General features: G+C 31.9%; 1 protein-coding gene across 4 annotated transcripts; it reads left to right on the top strand.

The window, feature by feature from the left end:
• The first annotated feature begins 7,885 nt into the window (after positions 1–7,885).
• Positions 7,886–12,049, top strand: LOC133800897 (uncharacterized). Of its 4 annotated transcripts, XR_009876650.1 has the most exons (4): positions 7,886–8,251; positions 9,431–9,531; positions 10,965–11,189; positions 11,810–12,049. XR_009876650.1 is itself a non-coding variant. In XM_062239004.1 (2 exons), exons 1-2 carry the CDS (start codon positions 7,969–7,971, stop codon positions 8,372–8,374), a joined length of 327 nt encoding a protein of 108 aa, XP_062094988.1. In that variant the 5' UTR covers positions 7,886–7,968; the 3' UTR covers positions 8,375–8,522. The 4 variants fall into 4 exon arrangements, 1 of the variants encoding a protein (XP_062094988.1); XR_009876651.1 differs by lacking the exon at positions 11,810–12,049 and having other exon boundaries at positions 9,440–9,531; positions 10,965–11,501; XR_009876649.1 differs by lacking the exon at positions 11,810–12,049 and having other exon boundaries at positions 10,965–11,501.
• Positions 12,050–12,272: the final 223 nt, after the last annotated feature.

Raw genomic sequence — 12,272 nt, 5'->3', positions numbered from 1 at the left:
TAAAAAAACATATTATCACACAGTTATGTAACAAAATCAGTTTTGTTTTTTCTTTGGAAAAATGAAATTGTAGTATCCTTCTATCTAGGGGAAAATACTTTTCCAATATTGTAAAATAGAGGCATATTTTTTCAATTCCAACTATCATTTAGCATATTTCTCCGAATAATTCTCCTTATTTCTTGGTTTATTTATTATATATCTTCTTATCAGAAATTTCCTTTAATATCCTATCAACATTATTTTTTTATTAAGAGAGGGAAAATGGTCCGACGAGATATGTAAAATGATAAGGTGTACAATATATACATGCAATTAGTCCCCATGCATTAATAATTAATGACCCTAGTAATAATAATGAGGGATGTACCACTTATATTATTGAGGTATATATATATGGACGGAATTATCTATCTTATCATTTTTTTAATAAAAATAAAAATTAATAAAATCATTTAAATAAGACAAATAAATTAAAAAAAGAAGTAATAAATGAGTCTTAATATTTTCTCATTAGGTATTTTAAAATTTTTATATTAAAGTATTTAAATTATGCTGTCAATTATATTTTTAAAAATATGACTTAAAAATATTTATGTGCTTAAATTCATTTTTTTCTTTCTTTTATTAATTATTTTTTTATCTAAACAATAGTATAATTGTAAAATAGGACATAAATATACTTTTTTGCCTTTTAGTATTTTTTTTAGTGAGAAATTACTTATTTTAATTGCTCTCTAACTATTAATTAAATAATATATATTAAAATATAACTTTTCGTTGTCTTAAAAATATTGCGAATTCAGTAATTAAAATTTGATTAAATAAACTATAAAATTCATAGTTTTAGTTTGGATTTTTTTTAATATTTTATTATTATATTAAAATGTATACATATTCTTTCTAAAAAAAATATATTTAATTTTAAAACTAGAATGCACCATATATTTATATATAAATACTTTGTGTCTAATGAATTCTTTGTTAAATATTTTAATTTTTTTTAATATGTTTATGTCATTTTTCTATAATATATGACAAATCTTATTTATTTATAATTTATATGACAATTAAAAAATAGAATAAATAGAAATAGAAATATTTTCTAAATAAAACTAAATAAACATACATTGCATTGTTTGCTTTACCAAGTATATATATATATAAATATATATATATATATTAAGTGTGAGCTTAACTGAAATTGTTGGTTTCCATTAGATTTAATACTTTTTTTTAGTTCTCTAACGCTATTAGTTTCAAAGTCATATAAATAAGGTAAGTAAACTAAAAAAATTAAAAATAATAAAGTCATCTAAATATTGTAAATAAATTGAAAATAAATAATAATAATAATAATAAATGAGCCATAATAATTTCTCATCGCATACTTTAAAACTTCATATTAAATTAATTAAATTACTCTATCAATTATATTTTCAAAACTATAATAAAAAAATATTTATGTGTTTAAATTTATTATTTTCTTTCTTTTATTAATTATTTATTTTATCATCTAATTTATTTTATTTATCCAAACATATATGTAATAGTGACAAAAGAATTGATTATGGAGCCCAAATTTTATGTTGAGAGTTTGAACGTAGAAAGAAATAGGCTTGGAATATTAATGTGCATTGCATTCTAACAAAAATAGATTAGGTAAACTAAAAAGTTTAAACCAAAATATATACACAAAATCAATTACATAACAAGAACAATTAAACATGCATGCATAATTATATTATAATGTAATTCACATAATGACATGCCTATACTATATTAACACATAATTAAAACAATTATTGCCTCCCGGCCCCCTAATCCAGGCACTAAGCCATATTAGGGAATTTGGGATGTTACAAAAGCTTTACCAAAAGGGGACACACAAATTTTGAGAGCCGAGTGATTTGAAATCTTCAAGTAGTGATGACCCATTTTTCTCTTCGATCCAAGGGATTTACTCAAGTGAGAGAGAGAGTGTGACAAAACAAGAGAGTTTTATTAGGGTTTGAAATTAGGATTGAAAGAAAGAAAAATGTATATAGAAATTAGTGAGATACAGAGGCTTACAAGTCGAATGATTGTGACTTGGAACCTCCATTGATGCTGTAAAACTGCTTCAAATAGTGCAAATAAGAGCTTCTATCTGAGGTGAGCTCAACAAGGATGTAGCCCCTGATTTTGGGGGTAAGCCTCGATAAAATCTGGTGTATTCTCTTCCTTTCTTTCTCTTAGATTTTGTGCTTCAGACAAATGCCCTAATTTCAAGTATCTGGTTATGTTCTTTAGAATATCGTAGGGTTTCTGAGAAAATAAGAAACATAAACATCATATTAATATTCAGTTTTGTGTACTGTTTGTCATATACGTGTGTGCCTGAGATCATTACACATTGGTTTGATAAATTACTGATTTAGCCGTATTTTTTTTAATTAGCATGTGAGTTGGTGTAGGGGTAACAAAGTAATAATACCTATAGTGGTATCAGAGCCAGGTTCTTGGCAAGAAGATTTAAACTCACAGAATAATCAAGAAAGCTAGCAAAACTGGAGGAAGTGGACTCTCAAGAGGCAGAACCCAACATTGAAGAATTTATGGATATTCCGTTGAATGATCCTACTGAAACATCTCAACCTTTAACTTGGTTTAATTATGATTTTATTAAAATGAGTAATCTAAAAGTTGATATTGATAAGTTTGATGACTTGGGTGATTACAGGATATGGAGAAGGAAAATTCGTGCTCTTCTTGCACAACAAAAGCTGTTAAGGGTGTTAGAAGATCCTATAGAATGGCCAGAAGGCACAACGAAGATTCAGCAGGAGGAATACTTAGAAACAACAACTGAGATCATCATTTTCAATCTTTCAGATGCAATAGTCAGGTTGATTGACAAAGAGGAGACACCAACAAAAATATGGAAGAAGTTAGAGGAACAATTCTAGCAAAAGTCCCTTACAAACAAGATCTTTCTAAAAGAAATAATCTTTGGCTACAAAATGAATCATTCAAAGACCCTAGAATAGAATCTTGATGACTTCTTGAGGATGCATATCGAGTTAGCAAACTCGAGAGAAAATGAAGCTTTGAGTGATGAAAATCAAGCCATTATTATCCTCAACTCATTGCTCGAATCATGCAGTGAGGTGAAGACAACAATAAAGTATGGGAGGACAGAAATAACTCTTGAAGAAGTTATGTCAGCTTTGAAGTCAAAGGACTTAGAGATGAAAAATAAAAAGTTGGGAAGCCCTAATGGATAAATAAACCTAAGCCGAGGAAGATCATGCTGGTTTTTATAGATCAAATCAGAGATTATACGCAGCGGAACAACAATCAAAATTGTTAATTTTAACCCCACAAGATTTCTAGATCTACTTCTTCACATACACATATATATATATATTGAATCAAAAAGATGAATAGAAATATTACCTTAAGTCCTTCCTTGCTGCTATCTTTTTGTATGGAAAAATCCTTGAGATCTCACACCAAGATCATCCAAAATGTTCTCAAGACACAAAGAAAAAGTGTGGGCTTCTTATACAAAACAATAGGCAAATTCTATTTATCAAATGTTCTCAACACATGAGATCTAATAAAGTTTGGACCTAAATTTGTGAAAAACAGTGATCTATGCTTGTAGCACTGTTCTTATTTTTCAGGGAGATTTCACGATATCTTTTCTATCTCTGAAAAGTATCTCTCTGAAAAACTGATCTCCTATATTTAATATATCCATATATTAAAAATAAATAATATTATTTATTTTAAACAATTTAAAATTAACTGATCAGTTATCAGATTTTTGTTTAAATAATAATATTTTAATCATATTAAAATATCTCATTATTTATTTAATATTTAAATAACTATAAAATTGTTGAACCAAGATTCTTCTAGAACCTTCTTGTGCGTGTAGCATAGTGACTGTGAACTGTGCTACACGCCCACCTCATGTCAGGGAGGGCATATGATTTTTCCAAATTTTCATCATTATTTAAATACCAAAAAATCCCAAAAATAAATTAATTCAAAATTTATATTTTTGTTAAATCAAATAATTAATTAATTACACATAATTATGTTTAGTGCATAGAAAATTATTTTACTTATCAAATAAGTAATTTTGCCCATTTTTGTATTTATCTTTGTCAGTGTTTGTTTCAGCCATTTCGGGGACCATGGACCTATAACATTAAGCTCCAATAAATTAAAACTAAATAATTAAACTCTTTAATCATAATAGTTAATTTATTAATTATGATATTTCTCCACTATAAATTCAAAATTAAACTCTTTATATTATAGATATACTTTTACAGAAATCTTATTTTTAAGTCTTCCGTTGATATGTCCATCTTACAATAGTTCAACCCTCTAATTAATTAGTGTTGACGCCATTTTTCGTCAACAGTGAAATGAGAGCACGAAAACAATAAATAGTTATGGCCAGAAAAACACAATAAAAACAAAGGGGATTTTTTACGTGGTTCAGCAGTTAACCCTGCCTTGTCCACGAGTCTTTGCTATTAGAACTTAAGATGATTTCTGGAAATTCTTCAAGAATGAATTCTCCAGAGTCTCAAGGCTGAATCTCAAGGCAGAATGAAATCTGCTCCCTGCGGGGGTAATCAAAATGACCCCTGCCCCCTATCCATTTTCATTAGATGAACCATCGACGTAAAGTTTCCACAGCTCGTGGGCCGAGATTATAACTTCATCGTTGGTCATGCCAGTACATTCCACTATAAAGTCTGCCAATGCTTGTGCCCTAATGGTCATCCTCGGGTGGTAAGTGATCTCGAATTGTCCGAGTTCAACCACCCATTTAAGAAGTCGACCTGAAGCCTCTGGTTTAGACAATACTTGCCTAAGTGGTTGATCAGTCAACACATGGATGGGGTGCGCCTGAAAGTAGGGTCGAAGTTTACGAGATGAATGAATTAAGCTAAGAGACAACTTTTCCATCAAGGGGTGTCTTGACTCTGCCCCCAGTAACCTTTTGCTGATGTAATAGATGGGTCTCTGTACCTTTTCCTCTTCTTGCACGAGCACTGCACTTATTGCGTGTTCGGTGGTAGAAAGGTACAAGTACAGTACTTCTCCCGTAATGGGTTTTGATAAGACGGGGGGTTCTGCGAGGTGATTTTTAAGCTCCTGGAAGGCCAGCTCGCACTCCTTCGTCCATTCAAATTTCTTGCCTCCCCTCAAAAGGTTGAAAAATGGAAGACAACGGTCTGTAGATTTTGATATGAACCTACTTAGTGCCGCCATCCTGCCGGTCAAACTTTGGACATCCTTGTGTCTTCGAGGTGAAGGCATGTCGATCAGGGCCTGGATCTTGTCAGGGTTGGCTTCTATTCCACGAGCGTTTACAATAAAGCCTAGGAATTTTCCTGATGATACCCCAAAGGTACACTTCTGAGGATTTAGTTTCATGTTATACTTCCGGAGCACGCCAAAGCATTCTTCGAGGTCATTAACATGCTTATCGTTAAGTTGAGACTTGAATAGCATGTCATCAACATAAACTTCCATGTTGTTCCCTATTTTCTCAGAAAACATCATATTCACGAGCCGCTGGTATGTGGCCCCATCATTTTTTAGTCCAAATGGCATGACATTATAACAGTATAGCCCCTTATCCGTTCTGAAGCTCGTATGTTCCTGGTCGGGGGCATGCATGGGAATCTGGTTATAACCAGAACATGCATCCATGAACGGCATCAGTCCATGCCCCGCCGTGGCATCAACGAGCTGATCAATCCTCGGTAAGGGAAAACAGTCCTTTGGGCAAGCTTTGTTGAGGTCCGAATAGTCGATACAGGTTCGCCATGTCCCATTAGGCTTTGGGACCAACACCGGATTGGCTACCTAGTCAGGGTAAAAAGCATCCCTAATGAATCGGTTTTCTTTTAACCTGTCGACCTCCTCCTTCAGTGCCTTCTTCTTGTCATCATCCAGCTGTCTTCTCTTTTGTTGCTTCGGAGGGAAGCTTTTGTCAATATTTAGCGCATGGCTTGCTATATTCAGACTTATTCCTACCATGTCTGAATGTGACCATGCGAAGACATCCTGGTTTCTCTTCAAAAAGCCAATTAGTTGCTATTTGGTTTCTTCTTGGAGGTGGTTTCTCTTCAAAAAGCCAATTAGTTGCACATAAGTTTTTGGTAAGTATATTCTCAATGGTTTAGTCCTTCCATTCTTTTCATCCCTTTTCTTCAAATATACTCACCATATTATAAAAGGTTTTTAGGAGTGTTCCAAGGTCCCAAATCAGTTCCCATATCCCGGTTATTTTGGTAAGGGAAAATAGGATAGAATTTATATGTTATATGTTTTTATATGTTATCTTATGATTTTTATGTTATGAAATGTGTTATGATAAGTATGTTTGTAGACTTGGGCATATGACCCATATGACTAACAAGCCCCAAATAGATTATGGGCATATGACCAGCTTAGCTAGCAAGCCCCAAATAGATTATGGGCATATGACTTGCTTAGCTAGCAGGACCCCACTAATCTAATGGGCATATGACTTGTTTAGTTTATGGGACCCCAAGTAATAATGGCCATTATAGTATGTATGTGATATAAGTGTTATGTTATGTTTTTATGTTTTTATGAAATTTATGCATATGGACTATGTGTTAGATTTTCCTTGCTGGGCATTAGGCTCAATCCTTTTTTGTTTATATGTGCAGGAAAGTAGTTCTAATGGCGGGAAAGGTTCTTGGAAGCTTGGAGAATGTGTATTGAGGCCGAATGGATTCAAGAGCCGAGCATTTCGATTCGAGGATGTAGTTATTTGTTTTCTTATGGTTTTTATATGTATCTTTCCGCGTTTTATTATGTAATCTCTTTTTCAATTATCATTATGTCTTGTTTTGGTTTTAAAACAATGGGATCCCATATCCTACTAGATATTTTATGTAAGTTTAACTTTTATTTTTACAAGTTTCTTAATAAAGTTATGGTCTTTTCACTTGTAAGGATTTATTAAGGATTAGTATTTATGTATAGTTTTCGTTAATGGTCCAAAAGTCTAGAGTAGTGGGTCATTACAGTTGGTATCAGAGCAAACGGTTCCTTCGCATGAAGTTCTCCTCGATACACACACTCAAAAGCTCTGAATCTGACCACCAAGTAAGTATTTAAGTTATAAGTTATTTTGCTTATGTGTATAGCTAACAACTTTAGTATTTATGTTTTCAGTTAAGTATGAACGGAGCTTTAACCTATCAGGATATTCGAGCCATTAAGGTTTTAAAAAGAATAAAGGAGCCAAGAAACACCGTAGGAGCACTAGAAAGAATCACTCAAAGATTGCTCTTGTTCCACAGAGAAATAGGCACTACTACAAAATACCCTTTACGGGACACTTTTTTAGGACACGCACATAAATGCAAGTCCTTAAAAATATTTATGAAGTTTTTAGGACACTCATTGAGAGTCCTGAAAAAACGTAATTTAAGACTCGCAATGAGTATCCTAAAAGAAAATGCGAGTCCTAAAAAAATCTGGGCTATAAAAATAAGTGTTTTAGTTAATATTTTTAAGGACTTGCTTTGGGAGTCTTTAATACTCTTTTAGGACTCGCAATGAGTGTCCTAAAAGAATCTGCGAGTCCTAAAAAATCTAAGCTAAAAAATAAGTATTTCACTTGAAAAATTTAAGGACTTGCTTTAGGAGTCTTAATATTTTTTTAGAAGCAAGTCCTAAAAAAAGTATTAAGGACTCTCATTTTTAGTATTAAGACTCTCCAAACAAGTCCTTAATTATTTTGAAGTAAAAAGCATAAAAAAACTATGGCTTTTTCGAAATTATAAGGTTAAAATACACAAAATAGAAAACTCATCAGCCATATGGGGATTTATTCATCACACGATCTAGGGCTGCTGGGTGGTGAACGGCGGCTGCTGGGCGAACAGCTGCTCGGCGGCGGCTGGGTGAACGGCGATGGTGATGGTGGTGAACGCCTCCAGCAAGCGTGGGTTCTCGGCTCCAGCACTCTCGGCGTCGTTGACAGGAACGGTGATAGGAAAATCTTCTCCGGCGTTGGTTCTCGGCTCCAGCACTCTCGGCGTCGTTGACAGGAACGGTGATAGGAAAATCTTCTCTGGCGTTGGTTCTCGGCTCCAGCACTCTCGGCGGCGGTGCGGGTTCTCGGCTCCATCACTCTCGGCGGCGGCGTGCTTCTCAGCGTGGGTCTCTGCTGGTTGCTGGTTCACGATTCCAGCAGGTTATCTTTTGCACCTTTTATTTAATCTATCCACCATTATGTTTAAAATTTTATTTCTTATTTTGTCTCTCTCTTCCAGACCTCATCTCTCTCAAAGTCCCTAGAATTCCTCTACACATCTAGCTCTCACTGCCTTTGAAATCCCTCATTTTAATACAAAGGGACCAAAGCCCAAATGAATCCTCATCATATCATCTCATTGTTTCTATGTGCATCGTCTTCCCCTTTCTTTCTCTACGGAGCTGTCTAGGTTTCATTTCATTTACAACCAAGTGTGGTAAGTTTTGATTCTTATATTTGGTGACCTTATTTGTTTTTTGTTTCCTCTGACTGTAAAATTTATCTTTTGTTAATAGATTTATATATTTCTTTATGGAAAGACTTTTGGTAAATGGTTAAGAATGACTTTGTGAGCATCCCATGAGCATAAGACATATGGAAGTGTTTAAAGATTGAATATATTTGATCTTTAAAATAATTCCTTAAGGTTCTTTGTTCTTCTCAATTTTTTTTTCATGTTAATTTCTATTCATGTTGATTTGGGGATATCTTTAGGTGAGTCTTGCTCCTGTATATTTTTTAAGAAAGTAGTAGCAACGTTGGTAATATTTTTTCTCCTCTGTCTCCTTTTCATTTTAATTTTATACCCATCATGATTTTGGTATACTACCCATTGTGATTTCTGGAATCACTTGAATGTTCAAAACGTAAGAATAAAATATAAGAAAAGAGCACTTTGAAGAAGTAGTTAGTTTACTATGCTCACGGGGAGATATTATATATATATATATATATAAATCATTTATAGGTGATGTCTCTTCAATTAATTATATATGATGTTGTTAAATTTTTAATCTTCTATTTTTTTATATTTTAATTTGTAATAGAAAGATGATATTTCCTACAATTGAACTTTAATAATAATAGTTATTTAAAAATTTGTAGGACCATGTTTGATGTGTTTCTTGTGGACTTCTTGAATGTCATGTTTACAAGTTGCCACTTATGATAACTTAAAAAGCTTGGCTCTGTTTATGTAATGTAGTTTAGAATTATAGATGTTTCCTATACGAAAGCCTAAAAGATTGAAGAGTATTCTAGTATTTCTTGAGACTATATATATATATATATAGATAGAGGTATCCAAGTAAGTCTGATTCATGTCTTTTAATCTCAAAGCCGTTGCAGCCCCAAATTAGTAGAAATTAAATGATGGCTTCTACTAAAGATCAAGTTCTACAAGCTAGCAAATATTGTCGGAAATTGCACTAAATGATCAGGTACTGAGTTTATATTTCAAATGAATTTCCTTTTGTTTCCACACTTTATTTAATAGTATTGAAACTTGAAAGAGCTTGGTTATATATATATATAGTAATTGGAATAGTAATTCATAGTTATACCATTAAGACAAAATAGAAAAACACAGATTTTGGTGGAGCATGAACCTATACATATAATATAATCTAATTCAAACAAATGAGGTGCACACCAACCGTTTGTTAAATGGCCTCTCGAAACTCTGTTATTGTTATTTGTATTAGTTCTATTTTGGATGGAATAAGTTAAAATGGTTGGTCTTGCCATTGCTTTCATTTTATTTAGCAGCTATTGCTGTCACATAAGACTTAAATTAGTTATCAGTTGTGTTAGTGCTGAATTTATTCTTCGATGTATTTATGAGCTTATATGCCTGTGGTTGTGCATTATGCAGGTTGATCATTATCAACTTATTTTGGTCTATGTGTATTATTAATTTTCATCATGTCCTAATGCAGTTTATGCTATTTGGTAAATGCCTTGTTCTAATTACAATTCATTTATCAACAAATTTATACTTGTGGTTCAAGACTAGACTATTTAATTGTTGAAAAGATTATCTGGTCTAAACTTGCTGGACTAAAATAATTTTTTTAGTTTCATTTGGTTGATATTGTCTTAAGGACAACTTTTTTAGTAATGATTTATCATTGTATTTATGTGAATGAACATTTATTATAGATTTGTTCTCTGTTTTTGTTATGCCTTTGACTTTAACTCTGTTTTTTGTTGAGTTGAAGTGTTTTGATCATAATAATGAATATATCATTATTTTTACCTAAACCAACATTTACTTATTAATGAATTTTATATCTTGCTAATTGCTGAGATGATATATGGGTGCCGAGCAATAATTTTTTAAACTATTTGACTCTTGTTTGTAGGCCAGATTTGATTTATATATATATAGAAAGGAAGAAATAAAACTATCTCTTTTTTAACAGCAAGTATTTGTTTTCTTTTGAAATTAGTGGGGCTGAAAAATTACATGAAAATTTGCACATGAAATTTTTTATATGTATATATATGCTATTTATCTCAGACCAAATGATAGTTTGCCACGTTCAGTATATATTTGAAATCTACTGTGAAGTTGTTATCTATAAATATACATATTATATACATAAGCTTATGCAATGGTGACAAGTTTTCTTTCACCAATCAAATTATGGTGAAAGAAATCATACCATATTGAAAGGAAGTTTATGACTAGTCAAGTTCATAAGCTTAGGTGTGAATAGATACATGGTGACCTCTATAGTCTCTTATTTATGTGCATTTATTTATCGAAGTTTTAATAAGAACATATTAATAGACGGAGTTAACACTTGTGGTGCCATTTACTTGGTTAAAGTTTTTTGTAGTGAGGCTAATCATGCTTGCGTTGTTTCAGGTTCGTCGCTTGAAAGAATTTGGGGTTACCAAGGGAGAATTGACTCGCTATTTGGATGTACTTTTGAAAGATAGTGAACATCTGGCAGCTATGATTGATAATGTGTCATCCGTAGATAATTTGGATTTCATTATGGAGAGTGACGCATTGGGCCATACAGTAATAGACCAGAGGCAAGGACATGAGAGTTTGGTCACTGTTGCTGGAACAATTAAACTTGAGGAGGTAACAACTTTACTATACAAGACTAGTTCTGTCTTTAGAATCTGTACTGTGTTGAGCTTGATGATCTTCTGTAAGAACTTAGCTCTTCATTCAAATAATAATATTAAATTAAATGGTAGTCTTGTTGAGGTAGTGTGGTTATATAGCTTTATGGTGAAGTTTTATTCATCTTTGGGTGTGTTGTGCTTTTGTGCAAAAAATTAAGCAGTTATCTTAGTTTTGGTCATTTGGTTAATTGGTGAACTAAAGTGTTTTTTTTTACTGTCTGTGCAGCCTCCTAGTATATATTTATTGATCTTTTATTCTCAGTTACCTCATTTTTCACTGGCATGTTATCTTTAATTATTTTCTTGTATAGGTAAATTCTATTGGGGCTAAAGTATTGGGACAACTCAAAACACATTTTTTTTTCAGTGATTTACAATAAATAAAAACATGTGCTGGTGAATTATGTTTTAATTTTCATGTAATATGTTTTTTTTTGTAACCTATTTTTTTGTTAAATTTTCATGTAGTATATTTCTGTTAATTGATGTTGAGCTTTGCTTAGTCAGATTATACATTTTTTTTTTAAAGTTTGATGAAGCTAATAATTAAAGAACTTTTTTTACAATGTGCAGGTCTATATTGAGATGCATTTCTTTAGCGCAATACTAGACAACAGTGATAGTTGAAGCTTTTAGAATCAAAATTATATTTCACTAACTTTGTATACATTTCTTGTTTAATATTTTGTGATGGTAGAATTTGACTATAGTATAAACTATCATGTAATATGATTTTGTAAGTCGAGAAGACTAAATATTGGAATGATATTTTTGAGTAATTAATAAATTATTTTGTTGTATTTTCTTTTGAAATTTTAGAAATCTAACATATATAATACATTTTGGACACTCAAAGGGATATATTTTTTCTAAATCAAAATGAAAATTGTGGCTGCATTTATTTTTAAAAAAAAATTACTTTCAAGGGCATGCAAAGTGAGTCCTAAAAAATTACTTAAAGCACTCAACTAGATTTTTTAGGACTCACGTTGCGAGTCCTAAAAAAATTCTTTTAGGACTCGCAATGAGAGTCCTA

Source organism: Humulus lupulus, chromosome 9, assembly GCF_963169125.1.
Source record: "Humulus lupulus chromosome 9, drHumLupu1.1, whole genome shotgun sequence".
Classification (NCBI taxonomy): Eukaryota; Viridiplantae; Streptophyta; class Magnoliopsida; order Rosales; family Cannabaceae; genus Humulus; species Humulus lupulus.
The sequence above is the reverse complement of the archived record's forward strand: the minus strand, read 5'-3'. Positions and strand labels throughout refer to the sequence as shown.

Bases quoted from the DNA above. Each gene is read 5' to 3' on its own strand.
- LOC133800897 (XM_062239004.1), top strand. From the start codon at position 7,969: ATGGTGATGGTGGTGAACGCCTCCAGCAAGCGTGGGTTCTCGGCTCCA. The intron at 8,252-8,330 runs GTTATCTTTTGC...TCTCTCTTCCAG, and splicing joins CTGGTTCACGATTCCAGCAG to ACCTCATCTCTCTCAAAGTC.